The sequence below is a fragment of the Centroberyx gerrardi genome, chromosome 6 (genome assembly GCF_048128805.1).
Source record: "Centroberyx gerrardi isolate f3 chromosome 6, fCenGer3.hap1.cur.20231027, whole genome shotgun sequence".
In the NCBI taxonomy this organism is placed as follows: domain Eukaryota; kingdom Metazoa; phylum Chordata; class Actinopteri; order Beryciformes; family Berycidae; genus Centroberyx; species Centroberyx gerrardi.
The window spans coordinates 12312999-12333918 of record NC_136002.1 but is presented as its reverse complement, the minus strand read 5'-3'; the positions used below and the strand labels follow the sequence as shown (position 1 = coordinate 12333918).

The following is a 20920-nucleotide window of genomic DNA, read 5'->3' as shown; positions in this document are numbered from 1 at the left end:
CGCTGTCAGGTGAAAACCTTGCTTCTTAAAACTTCAGTTTTGGTGATTTTCATGTTTTGAGGATTACATGCTCATCTATGGGTTGAGAAAATTCTATGATCCTTGGGTTTACAAAACCTTTTTAAAAGCCAATAAGATGCATGGTGGTCAAGCTAACAACAAGGCTGTTTGTCTTAGTTCCTGGAAAGTTGACATTTTGGAGATGCAAGGTTTTCTCCTGACAACAGTGATATATGAGTACCTTACCGAGTCCACTAGCATTTTGTAGCCCTCTTTAAGTCACGTGTGTGACCAGTTAAAGCCAAAAGCATCCTGTTAAAAGCAATAACCAGCCAGTTACAACTACAGAAGAGCTGAATCTACACCATGACATATGTCATACACATACTGTGCTCCAAATCTCTGGCTCTAACCCGACCCGATTTCCTCCGCTCGTCTCCCAGGTGAGGGCGGACTTCTGTCAGAGGCTGCTGCCCCTCATCATCCACTCTGTCCTGCTGGAGGACTCAGACGGCTCTTGGAGGGAGCTGCTCTCTTCCCACATCCAGGACTTCTTCACCTTCTGTTCCCGAAGTGCCAAGGCCTCCAGCCGCTCCGCCACGCCGATCACCACCGACTCTGGTGGGTTGAGATTACAACATGAGATTACATATAATCAGAATAATTTAATGGAGAGGGATGGAGCCTATCCCAGCATGCATTGGGCAGAAGGCAGAGAAAAACCCTGCACAGGTCGCTAGTCGATCACAGAATCTTTTTTGGACCGAGGGGGGCGCACTGGTCCTATACAACGCCGGTCACATGCCACCCGATGAGTTATTTATCTCTGCGATTTGTGGCTCAGCCATGTAATTTATGACCCTGCCTTATTTATCCTTTCCTCATGACTTATTGAGAAATTTTCTATAGTCTTTATTCATCTATCTTCCTGATTTAGGCAATAATATTCTCGGTGATCCTTCCTACTTTTTCACTGTCCGCCCCCATTCATCTCAGCCACTCCATTACACCAATACACACTTTCTCTAGTGGGTTGTGCTCTAACCTTCATAAATAGAAAGGAAACGCTGATGTGATTTTTCAGCTTCCATTTATTTCTAATGATATATTAAAGTTTCCCTGCCTTTGTTCCTGCTTTGTGTTCTCAATCACATTCCTAAAAAAAAATCTCTATTCTGAGTTATTTCTCAGCTGTTAACCTAATAAATTTTGACATTGAATGGTAGTGATACATCCAAATGATAATGATGCACTTGATACTGTCATTAGAGTTAGCACTCGTCATGATTTTTGTGCGTCATTTGTGATTAGCATCTATTATTCTGTACAGGAGAGTCAGACGCTGCCAGTCAGGGCCTGTTCGACAAGGCCTCTCTGCGTACCATGCTGGCAGTTATTGACTACCTGAGACACCAACAGAGACCACTGGACTCTGACAGGTTCGTAATATTATGATCATAATCATACTTTCCAAAAAAAAAAATCTAACTTTTAGATGCTTTTGTATGTCTTGTTAGCAGAGCCAAAAGGAATCTGTGGATATTTCTTTCATTTCCGTTCATGTTTTTAGCTAGAAACCCCAATACTGTGATTTCTTTCTTTCTTTCTTTCTTTCTTACTTAAAAACGTGTTTTTTTTTGTAGATGAAACTAGATGTTTGAGGATTCTGCATATTCGGTTTGGGCCTGCTCTTTATCTGCTACGTCATTAAAATGCATTATATTAGTGTGTGTGTGTGTGTGTGTGTGAGCGTGCACATGCAATTTCTTGTTGGCATGTGTAACTGTGATGTGTCTATGCTGCGCCCCATTCTTATTTCTTTCCCTGCAGTGTACAGAATAGGTGTTTGTACACTCACATGCTGTGTGTATTTCTTACAGTGTATTTCTCTGAACTGGACTCTCTGTTTCTGTCTCCCAGTAGCTCCTGTGGTACGGTGTGTCACTCCAACTTCTGGCTGGAGCTGAACTACCTGGAGGTGGCCATGGCTGCCCAGTCCTGCTCGGCACACTTCACCGCTCTGCTCTACTCTGAGATCTATGTCGACAAGATCAAGGCCAACATGGAGGAAAGTCGCAGGTACGCAAGGATTTTAACTTTTAAAATGGATGTGATTTTTTCAAGGTTTTTGAAGGAAGATTTGATTTGATTTTTGTGTCCCTGACTGAAAACATGGGTCCACACGACTTTGAGTATTGTTGAACTTCACCTTGCTCATTCATGTATTAGTTATTTATACACAATGACAGTAAATGCTACTACAGAGCTGGAGACGTCCGGCTTAATGTGTTAATAACAGAAACGAAATGTTAGATCTCTACTACCTCTGCCTGTTATAAACAAGGAAAAAACAGGAGTATGTGATTTAATGATTTGGTAATCATGAAATCTAATGATTTGGTAATCATTAAATCACTTGGTAAGTGTAATAGATGGCAAATAAAAAATAAGTAACAAAAAAATAATAATAAAAACATAATTTTTGGCTCTAGTGCTGGCAAGTTTCTCAAAAACTGTTTCTATGGAATGGGAATATGAAACGGATAAGCATGAGCCACAACACAATATCTTGGCACTGTGGGAAGGTCAAACAAAGTTCAACTCAGTGTATCAAGAAAATGGCTGAATTTGTGGACCATCCCATTCCCTTTTTTACCGATCTCTGTATCTGTATGTAATCTGTAGAACCAAGGCCAGAGTGTCTCGTAGGATCAATTTTGAGGAGAACAGCCAGAACGTCACCTTCTCCAGCCTGACTGAGAAGAGCATGGAAGACACCGGCATCAGCCTGCAGGTCAGTTATACTTTTCTTAAGAGGCTTCACTGTTAGATTATGTTTTTGCTCCCCAAAAAATTCCTTTTGAGTAATGTTGAGCCCTGCACACTACTATATCCCATCCTGGTTCAACGGGCATATAGTTGTAGTATGTATAATTATCATTTAGTGAAGACTTTTTCCCTTTGTCTTTAAACTCCCTGTATTGGAGTAACTTACCTACAGGGAGTGTACTACATATTAGGCCTACCTAATGTTGAATTGCACCTCCTTTTTTCACAATCCCCATCTCAGTATTTTACAGCTTAAAATCCATCTTCACCTGTCTCCTCCTTGGTGTACTTTCCTACAATTACAGCACAGTAATTCTGATATCATAAGACTATGTTGCTCCCTCGGTCCTGTGTATTAAGATTATTATTTCAACCCTGTCTTACCGCTCATTCGTTACTACTCCAAACATGTGTAGGAGCTGCTGATTGAGGTGTATCGGAGCATAGGAGAGCCTGACAGTCTGTATGGCTGTGGAGGGGAGAAGATGACCAGTCCACTGACCAGGTAATCACTTAGACAGCGATCAGACTGGAAGATTTGAAAACATCATCGCAACTGTTTCAGAGCACTAGCTAACAAGCAGACTACCACACACTGGTCCACTGGAAATCACATTATCACTTGTTTCTGCAGTGTCAGTAGTCTTTTCCACAATCACAAACTTTATTTTGTCATACCAATTTATAGGATTCGAACGTATGAGCATGAGGCCATGTGGGGAAAAGCCCTGACCTCATACGACCTCCACTCTACTCTGCCTGAGGTTACAAGACAAGTGGGAATTGTGGAGGTAAGACACTTGAAGCTGCACTAGGCAAGATTTTAATGTGTAAATACACCCAACTTAGCCTAAATCACAAAGTGGGGCCCCAACTGGGGCTGTCCCATCCCCTCTAAATGAGCTGCCATAGATTCACCCTATTTGCCCAAATGAAATTCTGGTGTCAGGTATGAACACTGGAGGAAAATCAAAACTTGAAAGATTGAAAACAAACTGTTTACTAAACAGCAGCAAGCAAACACTCCACTAAGAGTAAGCTGGAATCAACCTATGTTAGATCTTTTGCCTCTCTTGTCCCTTTGGGATCCTTTTTTATAAAGCGATCAGCATGCTGTGTGCAGTTTACTGACATCATGTTACATGATTTCTGGATATTGAAGTTCAAACAGTTGTCACATAATTACCTCTCACTTCCATTTGGAGCCGCGAACGTGTGAAGTTGCCTAGTGCAGCTTTCAGTAATATTTGTCTGTCTGTCTGTTTGCTTCTATGATCAACTGTTAATCTTAAATAGTTTTTACACACTGTATATTACTGATATATGCATCAATGAATGGGCTATATCTCCTGTTGAGATACAAGACAAATTTCATAGTGAACTGAAGTGTAACGCAGTCTCTAATATGTTTAGATGCTACAATGTTATCTGTCATTCTTGGGTAAACCAGGGCTTGCAGAACTTCGGTCTGAGCAGCATCCTCACCACCTACCTGAGGGGTCTGGAGAGTGAAGGGGTGGAGTGGGGGGCCGAGCTGAGAGAGCTCCGCTTCCAGGCCGCCTGGAGGAACAGCCAGTGGGACTGTGACCTGTCAGAGAGGTGAGGTGGGGGGGCATCTGGAGAAGTGCACAACGTCAAGTTTCTATAAACCTGTTTTGGATGGTATTAATTGTAAGAAATAATTAATATGTTGTTCAAGATCAAAGTAATCCAGCGCACACCAGGATTACTTTCATCTTGAATGTTGTATTGTTCCTGCTCTAGCTGCACCCTGGATGAGTAGCACGGCTGTGCACAGGGCACCCATAGATTCTCAATTAATATGTTGTATTGATAGAGAAACTCACTTGGTGCCTTTTTTTATTTCACAAAATATTTCTTGTTGTTTCAGGAGTGAGAAGTCCAACCCTGGCTTCAATGAATCAGTGTTCTGTTCCCTGCAAGCTCTGAGGGACAAAGAGTTCTCCATATTTGATCAAACTCTGAAATACACCAGGTATAGTAGACATTTAGACATGACACTGAAAAATCATTCACTATGAAATTTCATGTGCGAGCTGCAGTACAATGTGATCAATCCTCCATTGACCATAACTTGTTTGCCTGTGTGTGTGTGTGTGTGTGTGTTTCCATAGGGGTGCGGAGGTGGAGGAGCTGTGCAGAGGCAGTCTGGAGGCGGTGTCATCTCTCTACCCGGCGCTCAGGAACCTCCAGAGCATCAGGGAACTGGAGAGTGTCAGGCAGCTCTTCTCTAGGTGATGCACCAGTCAAACATCAGCTCCCAGTACAACACACTTGGATTAGATTTACAAGCCTAGGCAACTTCTGAAGTGCTCATTTTGTGTGAACTCATTGTATATTAATAATTTACACTCTGCTTGATACATAATTAGAATTGCCATGTTTTGCTCTGACAATGGGCACTGCAGAAGAACCACATTAATATCCAATTATCCCATAATCCAGTAGACCAAGGAGACGCATTATAATATTGTGTAGACCTACCACACCATTTAGTGTCCTAAATTCAGAAGTCTTGCATCATTTAATTGGTAATATAAACCATCAATCCTAACAAATCTGGGTGATTATTTTTTTTATATGGCAGACCCCTCTCAGATATGACTCTGATGGAGGTGTGTAAACAGTGGCAGCAGCACTCCCAGCTGTTAGCCGACAGCGACTTTGCCTTGGTGGAGCCGATTCTGGCCGTCCGCTCTGTGGCCCAGCACACCCTGATGTCCAGGGTGGGACACCCCGACACCACAAAGTACCTCAGCTCTGTGCTCACCGACCACCTCATGGAGCTCTGCCGGCTGGCTCGTAATGCTGGCAATACACAGGTAGGATCTGAATATGTGTGTGTGTTGTGTACGTGTGTCTTACAGTCCCTCTAAGTGCTAGGTATTAGCCAGGTAAATACATGGTAAGGATAGTAAATTAACAAAGTAGGTAAATACTCAATACTCAAATCACAATTGCATACAATTACGTAAAGAAACCTCAGCTCTTTAAAATCGACTATAGAAACTATGAAATTGTTGCATGTCAACATGAACGTTACTTAGCTTTATTTCAAAAGTGGCTTGCCAAATTGAAAAAGTAATGTGTCATGTTGCTCAGTTATTATTAACCTGTGACAGCTAAAGTGTTGTTGTTGAACCGATGAGTAATACCAGAGGTGTTTTTAAGTAATCCCGTTGCAGTTGGTAATTATTTACCTACTTAGTTACAGCTGTCATTACTTGGTAATTCACTCACTCCGTATTTACCTGGCAAATACCTTGTATGTAGGATGATCATGAAAATAAGAGTTGCCGGTATATAGTCGGGAATATTCTATTCTATTCTATTCTATTCTATTCTAAAGCCCTCTATGGCCTGCATTAGCATTACCGGGGAGGTCTGGTGATTGGTGACTCTTGATGGTGCCCCATAAAATTATTTTACTGTCCGGACTCCAGTGTCACTGTTCTATAATTGACCCTGACCTCTGACCTCTAAAATAGAACAATATGGTAGTGACAGTCTGCACCAATATCCATGTAAGGCCCCTGCTCACCCCTGCTCCCACTATGTGTCCAGCTGGCAGAGCGGGCGGTGTTCCAGATGAAGCAGCACGGTGGCGGAGGTTCCCGGGCGTCATCCACCGTGTCGTCATGGCAACTGGAGGAGGCCCAGGTGTTCTGGGTGAAGGGAGAACAGGGCCTGGCCCTGGGCCTGCTGAGACAGATGATAGACACCCTAGAGGAGCAGGTAACACACAAACCAAGTTGTTACAACAACTTACTTGACATTTGGCATCTTGTTTTTATGGCAAAACACTATTTGTACTGTAAATGTTCTAATGCTATGCACTGAAACTTAGAAACTATTTTTCAATATGTAACAAATTTCATACAACACTGAGCCGCTCTTTTTTTTATTGGAAAATGCTGCCATTTACAAGACTTCTCCATCACTATTGTGTGACCTTGGTGACTCCTGCTCAGACCACCATGAATCTTGGCGTGACTCTAGACAACCGACTGTCATTCGAGGCCTACATTGCAGCCACAACACGATCCTGCACTCTACAATATCCGTCGAATAAGACCCTTCCTCACCAGGGACTCAGCTCCTTGTACAAGCTCCAGTCATCTCCCGTCTGGACTACCGCAGCTGCCTCCTAGCCGGCCTCTTGAAACACTCCATCCAGCCCCTCCAATTCATCCAGAACGCTGCAGCCCGCCTCGTCTTCAGTGTGCCCCCTTCCTGCACTCCTTCCACTGGCCACCTGTAGCTGCTCGTGTCAGAGTCAAAGCGCCAGTCTTATTCCTAAAATGTAAAAGCGTCAGGCGAAGACAAAAAAACTAAAATCCAAAATGTCAAGGTGCTTCCTTTAACTGTTTTCTATCTTGTCTATGTGTTGTCCAGGTGGACTTCAACCCCGCCCTGGCCCCGGTCTACACCGAGTGTCTGAGGCTGTGTGGCAACTGGCTGGCTGAGACCTGCCTGGAGAGTCCTGGAGTCATTCTGGAGAAGTACCTGGAGAGGGTAGGAAGATAACCTGGATATGATAGAGATGGTTCAAAGATAATATAACCCTCTGCTGAAGTTGGCATGCACACAAACACCAGGGTGTCTGCAGGTCCTGAAAAAGTCTTCAAATGTCTTAAATCATTTTGCCTAAATTCAAGAATTGAATATAGTTAACATAGCACTTGTCACAAATTGTCCTAAAGTCTTAATTCAGTTTGCGTGGTCTTAAAAATACTGTTTTTCCTAAGTGTGCTGTTTTTCTGGTGAAAAATCAGTAGACCTATTTTCTGATAGGACTACAGTTTTTAATTTCACATTCTTCTCAGTGGCAAAATTTGGTCTATTTCATTCTAATAGACATCGAAAAGGTCTAAAAAAAAATCTAACATTTAACTTGGTAACTAAACCCCAAACCCAAATCTGTGTAAAGTGTGACATCTAATGGAAAAAGCATGCTACTGAAATTGCCATCTGCTATTGGCTGATGTTTGGTGCCAGGTGATGTCACCTTCTATAGAGTACAACAGCTACAAGATCAGCCAATGGCAGATGGTAATATCAGTAGCATGCTTTTTACCATTAGATGTCAGGCTTTACACAGATTTGGGTTTGGGTTGTAGTTACTCTTTAATGAAACTTGCAGACACCATGAAATACACACACAAACGCACACACCTCCCTCAGCGACATGAACAGGGTTATTGCCCATCAGCTATAGGCAGCGTCTGCACTCACTTGTGACTCTATAGCAGAAACCTTCTAGGTGAGAGAGGCACACACACACACACACACACACACACAAACACATACATGAATAATTTATTTATGTCCAGATAAATTAGCACTAGGCCCAAGGACATAAATATTAAACCTCTGCAATTTTATTGTTTATGTCCTTGGGCTACTGCAAATTCATGTGGACAAATATAAATTATTCAGATGTGTGTGTGTGTGTGTGTGCATGTGTGGCTCTATACGTTGCCACCCAACTTCAGGATGAGGTCACACTGTTTTGTAGTGATGTTTCTTGAGCTTTGCTGAGGTTTGTGTTGAAGTGTTTCTGCCTACTGTATTGCCCTCCAAAATTATGTGAAGTGCCAATGTGGGTGCAAGTAATATACAAGGATATTCTTCCTGTTTACATATGTGTTAATGCCTGTTTCTTTTTTACCTATTTTTACAGTTATTGCTGTTGCTGCAGTATCATTATTTTGACTTTGTGAGACCAGTTTGGAATAAGTCTCTTCCACACTGTTCTCCCAGGCGGTGGAGGTGATCGAGGGCGAGTCGGGGGTCCAGGACTCCAGGCTGCAGAGCCAGCGGACGGAGGCCTTCCTGTCTCTGGCCCGCTTCTCAGACGCCCAGTACCAGAGCATCGACAACTACATGAACTCCTCTGAGTTTGAGAACAAGCAGGCCCTGCTGGAGAAGGCTAAGGAGGAAGTGGGCTTGATGAAGGAGCGCAAAGTGAGCACCAACAGGTCAGCAGGCAACAAAGTACTCATTGGAAAGTCTATTAATACGCTGTTTTTTTTTCACATTTAACCAATATGATATTTAAAACCTTCTTTTCTTCTCCATGCAATAAGTTACAGTTAATTTTAGGGAAATGTAGACCTATTTCCTACTTAGCTGAATCTACTTAGCTACAAGTTTTAGGTGTAGACTATAATGTTTGTGTTTGATTGCCCCAAATAGATGACACTTTAAAAAATGAAAAAGGAGCAAATGTGGCATTTTCAATTATTTACACAGATAATGCTCTAAATATCTCTCCTGTGACCCTGTCTTTCTTCCGTTTCATAGATCTTATTTGAAAAAAATGTCACAGTTTTAGCCCTGACTTGAAAACCTCTGGATGAGAATGCAAAAATCTCGGCTAGACCAAAGAAACCAGGGAACGTCCGCTCTAACTGTCCCTCCTCTGCCCCCTCTCAGGTACACAATAAAGGTGCAAAAAGAGCTGGAGCTGGATGAGAAGGCCCTGTCCAGCCTGCAGGCGGACAGGCTGCGGTTCCTGTGTAAGGCGGTGGAGAACTACATCCAGTGTCTGGAGCAAGGCCAGGAGCACGACACCTGGGTGTTCCGCCTGGCCTCGCTTTGGCTGGAGAACGCCGACGTTAAGGCCGTCAATGACATGATGAAGGTCAGTCAGGAACTATGGTCCCGCACAAGCACACACACTTATGTCCATACCAATGTTTTGTGGACAAAGACAGGCACAAACACACAGGCACACACATACTGTACATGTACATGAAAAAAATGAAATAATTTGAGTTTGAGATGAAAACCAGTTGGTAAAATGTCATTGCAGTACCATTCATCTTATTAGAGAGCACTCACTTGTTTTGTGTTTCAGGCAGGGGTGAGGCGGATCCCGTCCTACAAGTTCCTGCCCCTCATGTACCAGCTGGCTGCCCGTATGGGAACCAAGATGGCGCCCGGCGTGGCTGAGGATGTGGGTTTCCATGATGTCCTCAATGATGTAATGCAGCACTTTGTTTTATACACCTTTAATAGTAGTAATAAATCCTGGTGTCCTGCGAAAATCAACCAGTCTGTCTCGATATCTGAAAAGTTGACTTTTTAGGAAATACAAGGCTTCTGCAGGACACAGATGATACATAAAAACTACATACTGCTGCCACTGATGCTCCTGGGTGTTACCTGCCTATTTCAGTTGTTGTCTCTCCTCACAGCTGATCTGTCGCTCGTCTCTGGAACACCCCCACCACACTCTCTTCATCATCCTCGCTCTGGTGAACGCCAACAAAGACGAGAGCTTCTCCAGGAGCCGACTGTCTAAGAGCGCCCCACGACAGCCCTCACCGTTAGACCTGGTAGGACTTGCTCTAAATAATGCTCAACGCTTATTTATTTACTATTCAGGTTTTTCATATTAGAGCAGGATTCTGTCTCAAATTTGGCTTTAGCCTGATATATAGTCACAATAAACAAAATATACAGAAAAACTATCAGAGACATTAAAATGAATCCATTTATCCATTACAGCTAAGCAGGTTTATGATACACTGCACACTGGGTAAATGAGAACATAAGTGTGTTTGATTTAGCTTGTGGCTGTCTGAACCCACAGCCTGAGGGCAGTGGATCAGGTTCTCCCTTGGGCAGTCCATGATGTTTACTGACGATCTGGCTTACACTGACGATAGTGAGCATGGCATGTTAATTGCCAGTGATCTTGTTTGCAACTTTCCTAATACCCTTTAGTCGTTCTTTGTTTTCCTCACCAAGTTGAGGATTGATTAGATAAAATATTTGTAGAAGACAACATTGTTCCGTTCACATTAAACATTTGAGCTTTCTTAAAGCTACAATCTCTGTTGAACCTTCTTACAAATGCTGTCACTATTAAAATGTTGACAGTGTGTTTCTGTAGGCTTCATTGGAGTGCAGCTCAGACAGGCAGGCAGGCACCTGTTGTCTCTTACTTGCACCAAGCTGTAAATGTGATATATTTATTTATATATGAATATTTTATAATGGGACTGCAGAATACCTGCGTGTGTGTGTGTGTGTGTGTGTGTGTGTGTGTGTGTGTGTGTGTGTGTGTGTGTGTGTGTGTGTGTGTTCAAAGCTCTGAATTGCATCTTATAGGTTATTTATTGAAAGGAGACACTAAATTTAAACAGTCATATGTTACTGGTATATTCTATGAAATGAACGATTCCCTCCCAAAGTCAGAAACTAAAGAGCTATCAGGTATGAAGAATGAATGGACCCTCATCCCCAGAAAATCCACTTCAACCACCTTTACCAATTCATTCTCTATAGGAGCTCTTCTAACACTTTTATTCTGCAAGTGAAATTTTCTTGAGCGAGACATCCGTTTGTAAGAATCACAGTAACAAGCCGAGGTTTTTTTTCTTTGACTGTGCATGTGATGTTGTTATGGTCAATGTGCAGGAACGCTCAGATGTGGCCAAGAAGATCATTAGTGTGATCAAGAAGAAGAGAAGCGAGATGATCCGAGGGATTGAGCGTCTGTGTGACGCCTACATCACTCTGGCTTACATGGACGCCAGCAAGCACAAGACTGAGAAGAGTGAGTAATCACAGCATGTAGCCTGTATATATTGTAGCCTATGTACTGGTTTCACAAACCCATGCTTATTGTTGGATATTGTTTGTCCTTTTAGTTGCATCAGACCTTGTAGAGGCTTTGCAGTTGTGTCACAAATCTCCTCCAACTAGGCTAGCTGGCGCCATCATCAAGTTTAATTGAGAACTGGCTGCTTAAATAATGGCTAAATATATAATAACTGGGCAAGAAAAAGAGAGATACCTGGAAAAAATGTTGTGGTGTGGGTGTAGTTAATTTAGTAATATTATAAGTGAATATTCTGATAAAAGTAGATTTGTTTCCAAATGTAGGTTACTGTGACACAGTAAACTGTCTTGTGTTGAGCCCTTGCCCTGTTGGTTCTAGTCTTTACTCCAAAACACTACGAGCTGTAGCTTGAAAAGAGTCAGCTCAGTTAGCCTAAACAAATAATTGTTTTTTGGCATTATATGCTAGCTAACCTGCCAGCAGGATAATTTAGCAAAACAACATGCAAACACTACTAGTCACTTCTAATGCTAGCTTCTGCTAGGTATGTTAGCTAGTGTTCAATCAGGTGTGTTAACAACAGGACGGTAATAGCTAACCAGATACTAGGTTAGCTGACTAACAAGCTGAGATTATGTTAATGTATGGTTTTTTTTTTAGTGTGATTGATGGATGTATCAGTAGTGAAATTTCCCAATCTAAAACAGCACAGAAATGACCCATGTCTATTCAGTTCTGTTGAGTCACATGTTCAGAAACGCCACCAGCTGTTCATAGCTGTTGTTGCCCAAAAGCTGATGACCTCCAATATGGCTGCCAGAGGGTGTGCTATGCAGCTGAAAGCCCTCTGTTGGTTTTTGCAAATAGACAATAGCACTAGTGTTGAGTTGTAATGATTTCACAGCATTGGTTGTGATGTTATTGCATAGTCTTCAATAGACTAAATGCACAATGAACATCTCAAGCAAAGAGATGGTAACTACAGTATTAAGCATTTGATTAGCTTGACCAATGTGAAAATGGGGAAAGAACTGGCTTTTCTTTGCTGTAAATGTGTGTCTGCATTATGTCTACAGCTACCTAGTCACGGTGTATCATTTGTTTCCATTATAGAGGCTATTCCCATTCCTGCTGATCAGCCCATCATGGAAATCAAAGACCTGGATGAGGTTGTCATCCCAACAATGGAGATCAAGGTAAAGAATGATGGGGCTTTTCAGACTTCAGTAGCCCTTATAATCTTAGACTAGATTTACATCTTATTGTTTAGGCATTTAGCTGATGCACATATCCAGACCAAATTGCAATGAGTGCAATAGTAGAATAAGATTGAATTCCTAGATCAGCAAAATTACAAGCCATCAAAAATATGGAGCTCACAGGTCAAGGCCTTAGTGCCCTTTGCAATTTTCTTTAGTAGCGAAGTACTACTAAAAGAATAAGAGCGAGAGGGGAGATAAAAGGATTTTTTAGAGCAATTACAGTGAGTAGAGAGGGGAGATGATTCAGTGGGAAGAAGATGACAGGAGGTACTTACTGAAAAGATGAGTTTCTGCCTGCAACAGAAGATGTGGAGTTGCTATCTTCAGTCTACAAAGAATGATAGGGGAGTGACTGTCTACTGAACGAGAGGATTTGATTGACGCATTGGATTTCCATTGGCTGCACTGTGTCTTGTTTGAGTGTGTTTTTTTCTTTGGATGTGGTGAAAGGCAGCGGTTTCAGTGCAGCCAATGGAAATCCAGTGGGTCAAACAAATCCTCTCACTCAAACAGTACAACAAATTACATTAAAATGCTTAACACCTGAGAGAAGTTCTTAAACTGGTTTGTTGCATGAACAGAAAAGTTGTTTAATCATGTAAATAGGTGGACCCATCTGGTAGCTATGACAACCTGGTGACTGTCAGATCCTTCATGCCCCACTATCACCTGGCTGGAGGAGTCAACCTGCCCAAGATCATCGACTGTGTCGGCTCCGACGGCAGGAGCAGGAGACAACTGGTCAAGGTGTGTGTGTGTGTGTGTGTGTGTCTTACTTTGTTGTTTGGGTGTGTCTGTCTTGTGTGTGTCTTAAACTAGTATAAGTATGCCTTTGATGTCCTGGCTAAGTGTGTTTGATTGTGTTTCACAAACAAATATGTGTAAAGACATTCCTGTGCTGTGTGTGTGTTCATGGTCTAAACAAATCACCTCCTTTCAAAGGCAAAGCTGCTGCCTTGTGTGTCTAAACTGACTAACTGTATCGGAGACCTAGTCACTTTTAGCTGTGACCTCAGTTCTTTTCCAGGTCGGCTTGGTTGTTGGTAATAATTAATCCTGTGTTTTTGTACCGTGGCAAATACAACGTTTGTTGGATTACAACCATTCTTCTAATCCTTGTAAATGAGAACATTCTTCAGGGGACTGTGTGTGTGTGTGTGTGTGTGTGTGTATGTACATTTGTGTTTGCGGGAACACTTGTCAGCCACTCCCAGGCTAATAATTCACCGTTAGACTCTTTGGAGAGTCACGGTGAAATAACACTTTTTCTGATCGTTTACCTCAGTGAATTCCATTTATAGATCAACCCACTGTTAATGTGCATGTTGTGCATAGAGTTTCCAGATGGCTCTGAATAGTACATTTTGTACTATTTGGGTATTGTCTTGAATTACTTTTATCATTTTACTAAAAGGATAAAATACATAGGACTCACACCTAATACTGGTGGACATAATGCACATTTTATATATCTCACTTTTGGTATTAGACACCCATAGAGGGTCTGTTTACATGCATGGAAAATGTGGTCATTGAAATTAAAAGTCATTAAATTGAAAAACTGTGTTTTCCAGGCCTAGAAAACTTCTCGAAAATGGTATATACTGTATATGGAAAAAGTTTTGGATATGTCTTGGAAAGTTATTTTTAATGTTTATTTTCTTTTTTTTATTATTATTATTGAAAGGTTTAACCTCAAGCTTAGCTGCTGGTTGATCTAGTTACCTTTGAATGGAATAAAAACTCAAATAACAAATTTACTGATGATATATTTCCCTTGTAATAGTTGTATAATAGCTAATCAAAATAAGACCTGGCACATTTAAATTGGCTATTTAACAAAAAAAAATGTACATTTGAACATTGATGAACATCATCATGGAAATGATGCTGAGGTGCTTAAGGGCCCACAGCGCTATATGTTGTCTTGATTGCCCTCCAGTGACCTTTGCCCTCTGTGTGTGCAGGGTCAGGACGACCTGCGACAGGATGCAGTGATGCAGCAGGTCTTCAGCATGTGCTCCATGTTGCTGCAGCGCAACACAGACACCCGCAAGAGGAAGCTCAACATCAGACGATACAAGGTTCCTCACATCATGCGTTCACCTTTCTCTTCCCCTCATTTTGCATTTAAACTAAAGGGGAAAATAATCAATCAGGTGGGGGGGTTTTGTGAACTGTGAAATGAACTTCCATTCATTTTTAAAGGGAAATTATTGTTTTACTGCCTTTACTTTTTTCCTGATTTTTGGTGTACCCCACTTATTTTTGTTCTTCACTTGTAATTTCCTGGTTGTGATTTTAAAAGACTACATCACAGCTGTTAAATGCAGTTAACCGCTCTGACATGAGACTTATTTTCTTACATGAGGTACTCTCTTTCTTGTTAGTCATCTGTCCATCTCTCCATCCCTCCTCTCCCAGGTGGTGCCTTTCTCCCAGCGCAGCGGTGTGTTAGAGTGGTGTTCTGGCACGGTGCCCATCGGGGAGTTTCTAGTGGACCCCAATAAAGGAGCGCACAAACGCTTCCGAGCCCAGGACTGGACCAACATGGCCTGTCGCAGGAAGATGATGGTCTGTAGTGCCGCTCAGTCGGGGTTACTGCAGTTCAGCACAGAGTGGTGTGGAACCGTAATCACATTTAGAGTAGGAGTAGGATTTGATGCAGTTAAGTCGTCAATGAAATTTTGTGAAATTCTGTGAGTAGATGTTAATTAGGAATGCTCACTTTCCATTACTCTGTGTTACTCTGCTTACAGCAGAATATACAGCAATGTACTCACCAATGGAACTTGTAGGATGAACTAAAACCCCCTCACACTCAACACCGCCATTTCACCTGTAGAAGTTTCACCTGTGTTTGAAGTTGGAGGGTGTAGTGCAGAGCTCCTGAAGATAGATCTACATCTCTGTTCATCCTTAATCATTATTTTTGCATTTGGAAAGACATGTACAAGGTTGATTGCTTATTGTGGTCTTGGTCTCAAAAAGGACTTGATTTGCTCTGGTCTTGGTCTTGACTTGGTCTCGACCCCCTTTGGACCTGGTCTTAACTTGCCCTTGATTGGAGCCAGTCTTGGACTTGACTTGGACTCGAGTTTTGAAAAGCTGCCATGTTAACCTGCTGTTGTCCTGTCCTCTGCAGGAGGCTCACAGAGGTGGTTTGGATGAGAAGATCCAGACCTACGGCGAGGTGTGTAAGAACTTCAGGCCGGTCTTCAGGTATTTCTGCATGGAGCGCTTCCTGGACCCCGCTGTGTGGATGGAGAAACGGCTGGCTTACACCCGCAGCGTCGCCACCTCCTCTATAGGTACAAACTCATGGAAGAATAGATAAATATGTGGGTACTACTGTCTTCCCAGGTCCTGTACATAAAACATGTTGCATTCAACAATACAGCATCCAGTCTTAAAGCACAGTATCATACAAGTAATACAAATTAAAAAAAACACACACATTTGGAATGATATGTATTGCTATTGTAAGAATACAACATCTACATCCTCAGTACCTTTACTATTATTATCACTAATTAATTACTGAATCTTTTATGACGTAATTAACTCTTCTCAAACTGCCCGTCACTGGAGAATCACCTGGTTAACAAACACAATGTGATACCTTCAAAGGAATGCCTTCCTGTACATAAGACGGGATGAGATGCTATTATTGGTTGGAATTTTTATGTACGCCTCCTGGTACACCATGAAGTAATCACTAAAAATATGCAATATTCCAGGAAGTAAAGGTAATGGGAGCTTGATACAAAAATATGAAAAAAATAAAACATTTGTACAATTTGTGGCATTCATTGTTAAATAGGTGTACATAATGATAAGGTGAAAGTCATTTTTTTCATTTCATTCTGACTTAATAACAGTTAAGTGGTATTTTGGATCATCTGCTTTACAGATCAGAATAGTTTTTCATGTGGAAATGCTTCATGGCAGTTTTGTTGCAGACAGAAGTACATGCTGTTTTTTCTGCTTTGTACCCACAGTTGGCTACATCGTGGGCCTGGGCGACAGACACATCCAGAACATTCTGATCGATGAGCAGAGTGCTGAACTGGTGCACATTGATTTAGGTAAATACATTCTCAGTAGTTTCATGTTTTATGTAAAAGCACAAATTCACTCTTTGAACTTCAGAACCAGTCCAGAACAGGTGAGGCTGTATAAACAGTGACTGAGTAAACTGGACATTATTCTGATCAAACACCATGAACCCAGGCTCACTTAACTTTACTGGAGACCTGTTTTATATCAGAAAAAGTTTGATCAAAATGAACTTTTTTGATTCAGTAATTCAAATAAAAGAATTTATTAAAATGTATTTATTATTATTATTAATAATTATGTAATATACTATGAAAACCAAAAAGTGCCTGTTTTTTCATGTTGGGTCACAATTATATGCAATTATTTAAACTAGCTACTTTTCTTCTTTTTTTTAATTATTTTTAGATTAGATACACTGGAGCATAATTGAATGAATGGCATTGGGGGGGGGTTCGCATAACAAAGGTGATGATCTTAATTCAAACCCATGGCATCGCGAATACAGGGTACAACATGCATCTTAGCTCACCAAGCCACCCTTGATGGTTTATTTTTCTTCTTTTTGTCCTCGTGGTGCTCAGGTGTGGCCTTTGAGCAGGGGAAGATCCTCCCCACCCCTGAGACGGTTCCCTTCAGACTGTCCAGGGACATCGTGGACGGCATGGGCATCACTGGAGTGGAGGGGGTTTTCAGAAGGTGAGGAGGAGTCAGGGAGGAGATTACTGTTAGGTTGTGATTTTGTTGTTCTCTTGATCACATTCTTAATAGTTTTGCGTATACTCTGAATGTTGTTTTTGACTGTGTTTCTTTCCATTGGAATAATCTTTTTTTTGTGAGGTTTTGGTTTTTAACGTCATTACAATCTGTCATGACGCTCAAATACAATGTCGTCTTGCAAAATACACAGAAGTGCACAAAATATGAGGATCACCATGCAATAGTGTAGACTGATGGGGTGAATCCAGATGAAAGCCATGATCCCTTAACGATTTCACCTATTAAATTCACTTCAGTCATCAAGGGGAGATGTGGATGAAGGGGAGGAGACAGGATTTTTAATTCTTGAGACATGGATTGTGTAAAAGATGGTGGTCTGGAATATTTGTAAGGACCTCCTGATATTTTGTAGCCTCAGAGTAAATAAACTGAACTATACCTGATTCCATTTTTTAATGCTCAGATGCTGTGAGAAGACCATGGAGGTTATGAAGAGCTCTCAAGAAGCTCTGCTTACTATTGTAGAGGTATGAACATGGAACAGCTCACACAAACACACAACACACACAACGCCTCTTAGCTATTCTAAAATCACTGTGAATCACCACCTCTCGACTTTTCGCCTAACTTTAAGTTTGATGCTCTTGTGTTATGTGTGTGTTTCTATGTGCGCGTGTGTGTGTGTGCTCACGTGTCTCATAGGTGCTGCTGTACGACCCTCTGTTTGACTGGACCATGAACCCTCTGAAGGCCTTCTACCTGCAGCATGACGAGCAACAGGAGCTCAATGCTACGCTCAACTCCACCCTGGGGGGAGACGACATCGACAACCACCGTAAAGCCAGGTGCCACAGTAGAGGAAATTTCTGATCAGTGTTCCTACGCAGGGCTGCAAGTGAATGAAAAATACAGTTGATAATGTCCAACAGTGTGGAACAATGTGGCGAAAACAAAACTGTTGTTCAGTCCTGATACATGCATGACCACACATTTAATGTAGTTGTAGACACACTCAGATTTGACATATTGTCAAGGAACGTTTAATGTTTTGAAGAATAATATGTAAGGGATAAGGGTCTGTTTTTTTGCGATAATAACTGGCTCCCTGTACATTATCCTACTTTTTACACAGCTACTTAACAAAGACATTAAATCATTTGACACAAAATATTGACACAATATATGTTGATATATGATTTAAAATGATTTTATTACAAGCAAAAGTAATTTACAAGCTTCAAGCTAAATTAAACAAATTAAAAGTAATATTGGAAAAATTGTGTTTTGTCTTTTGAAACACATGTACGTACTACTGTATATGTAAAAGCCCTTTCTCATCTTTTTTTGCCTTTTCCTCCAGCAGCGACAGCCAGAGCTTTAACAAGGTGGCGGAGCGGGTGCTGCTGCGGCTGCAGGAGAAGCTGAAGGGGGTGGAGGAGGGCACAGTGCTCAGCGTGGGGGGGCAGGTCAACCTGCTCATCCAGCAGGCCATGGACCCCAACAACCTCAGCAGGCTCTTCCCCGGGTGGCAGGCCTGGGTGTAGGGGAGGAAACCTGGGGGCAGTGAGGTTCCTGCTAATGAAGTCTTGCATAGTCCTCTATCGGTAGAGCCAGCTTTCACGATCCTTCCTTGTGCCAGAGAAAGCCATTTAAAAGCCTTGCGATTTTCACATTTTCATTGTTATAGTCCTGAAAATGCTGCTGCTTTTCTCAATTCTTGAAGTGTACTTTTTGAAGATGCAAGGTTTTGATCTGACAGCAGAGATTAGGATTTTGAAAGTAGACCCCCACTTGTAAGTCCGCTACTGAGTAAGCCGGATGCTGTATTGGGGTTTTGAGTGTTTTACCGCTTTCATGTCTTTATGTCAGGGGATCAAATGGGCCTCAGTATACAAACATGGTAACATTCTGCATCAAAGGGTAGAGACCTGAACTTCAGTTGTTTTGAGGTGAGGAGATTTGTATTTATTTATTTCATTTCAAGTTCCATATCCTTCCAAAAATGAAGACCGCAATTTTCACATCCAAATTTCACAGCAAAAAACAGACTAATCAAATAACTTGTCCACCAATAGATCACACCGTTGTCCTTTTGACTCACAATTTGTCAATCGTTGCACTTTAACAGCAAATAAAGTGAATCGGCAAATTACCTTGCAATTATTTTTTTTCAGAAAATAAGCTGTAAAATAAAGCATTGTTGTATCACAATGATTGGAAAATCCTGGAGTTATTTAAACAGTCCAGGATCTACGGACCTGATAGTGGTCTGAGTTAGATAGACCTGAATCAGGTGAATTGTCAGGAGCCTGAATCCTGGAAAAACAGACCAGGGTTCAGGACAATAAACTGTCCTGGTTGTGCTGATGAAAGGGAACCAGGAATCCAAGCCAAGTAGAATCCAAGTAGACCCTGGTTTAGGGGAATGTATGGTGACTGTAAGTTGACTGTGAAGGCTGATTGCTGATGTATTTTTCCTGATGAGATATGAATGTTTTGACCATGGAAATATGCCTTATGCTGATGCACCAATAATGAATGTACCACATTCCTTTGGATGAACTGCACTAGAAACGCCATGTACTTCCTTCCTCCTGTTTTAGTTCAGCTGCTCTGTAGTACTTACAGTTCTTTACCTTGTTTATTAGATTATTAAGTATTAGATAATTCTGTAATGCTTGTAGAGTATTGTAGGGATATTTAGAACCATCTATGATGACTCTGCGGTTTTCACCTGTTCGACAGCAAATTTATGCTTCTTGGTATTCTTTACCAGTTTTTGAAAAATACTGCTCTTGTACATGATTGCTGTATCATGGCATGAATAAAAGAAACAGCTGTAAAACAATAAAGAGGCTCTTGGTTTTAAATCTTTAATTTGAAATAAATAGGTTTGTTGGCTTGGTCATTAGAATTAGTCTCTGTCGAGGAATTGGCAATTTTCATTGGATTTGCACTTAGGCTGACTATGGATTCATCACAAAAGTGTTTACAGATATAACAATGCTTCTTCTTAGTTTTCTTTCTTTTTATTTCCTAAACTTTCAGTGAAGTCACTCATTGACTCCTTAACACTACATGTGTTTGTCTATCCATACGTCATGCAAAGAAGTACCTTTCCACTGCGTATTCAGAGTAACAATGCTCCTCTGACAGCTCAGCAGATAACGCCTCCTGCGATGTTTCGACTGGGGAACATTCCTTACCGAGCGTGCTGTGAGCTCTGGAGTCTGTCCTGATGTAATTAGACGGGGTGGAAAACTTCTTCACACTGATGCCGAGTGCGAGGAGTGGCCAACTGGACGGCCAATCATACAAACTCACTCTTGTTTGTTCACTTCAAAGAAAATGCAAAGAGGGCAGAATGGGAAAGATGTGAGTGGAGATGCCAGAGTTTTCTTTCCAGGGAACAGAGCTGTGACAAAAAGCTGTTCTGATAACTTTAGTTGCTGGG

At 41.6% G+C, this 20920-nt stretch overlaps 1 protein-coding gene across 1 annotated transcript in view; it reads left to right on the top strand.

Moving 5' to 3' along the window:
* Nucleotides 1-20301, top strand: part of atm (ATM serine/threonine kinase) — a 41277-nt gene extending 20976 nt beyond the window's left edge. Inside the window, exons 37-63 of the mRNA XM_071896602.2 lie at nt 444-621; nt 1331-1439; nt 1921-2079; nt 2686-2794; nt 3246-3334; nt 3518-3620; nt 4280-4428; nt 4721-4825; nt 4965-5084; nt 5438-5672; nt 6415-6585; nt 7246-7365; nt 8614-8831; nt 9289-9496; nt 9713-9838; nt 10053-10193; nt 11281-11419; nt 12539-12621; nt 13294-13434; nt 14655-14771; nt 15112-15261; nt 15833-15998; nt 16689-16775; nt 17331-17445; nt 17930-17993; nt 18169-18311; nt 18827-20301. Of these exons, the coding sequence (XP_071752703.2) occupies nt 444-621; nt 1331-1439; nt 1921-2079; nt 2686-2794; nt 3246-3334; nt 3518-3620; nt 4280-4428; nt 4721-4825; nt 4965-5084; nt 5438-5672; nt 6415-6585; nt 7246-7365; nt 8614-8831; nt 9289-9496; nt 9713-9838; nt 10053-10193; nt 11281-11419; nt 12539-12621; nt 13294-13434; nt 14655-14771; nt 15112-15261; nt 15833-15998; nt 16689-16775; nt 17331-17445; nt 17930-17993; nt 18169-18311; nt 18827-19010 (3729 nt within the window). The 3' untranslated portion in view covers nt 19011-20301. The remainder of the gene's footprint in view (nt 1-443; nt 622-1330; nt 1440-1920; nt 2080-2685; nt 2795-3245; nt 3335-3517; nt 3621-4279; nt 4429-4720; nt 4826-4964; nt 5085-5437; nt 5673-6414; nt 6586-7245; nt 7366-8613; nt 8832-9288; nt 9497-9712; nt 9839-10052; nt 10194-11280; nt 11420-12538; nt 12622-13293; nt 13435-14654; nt 14772-15111; nt 15262-15832; nt 15999-16688; nt 16776-17330; nt 17446-17929; nt 17994-18168; nt 18312-18826) is intronic.
* Nucleotides 20302-20920: the final 619 nt, after the last annotated feature.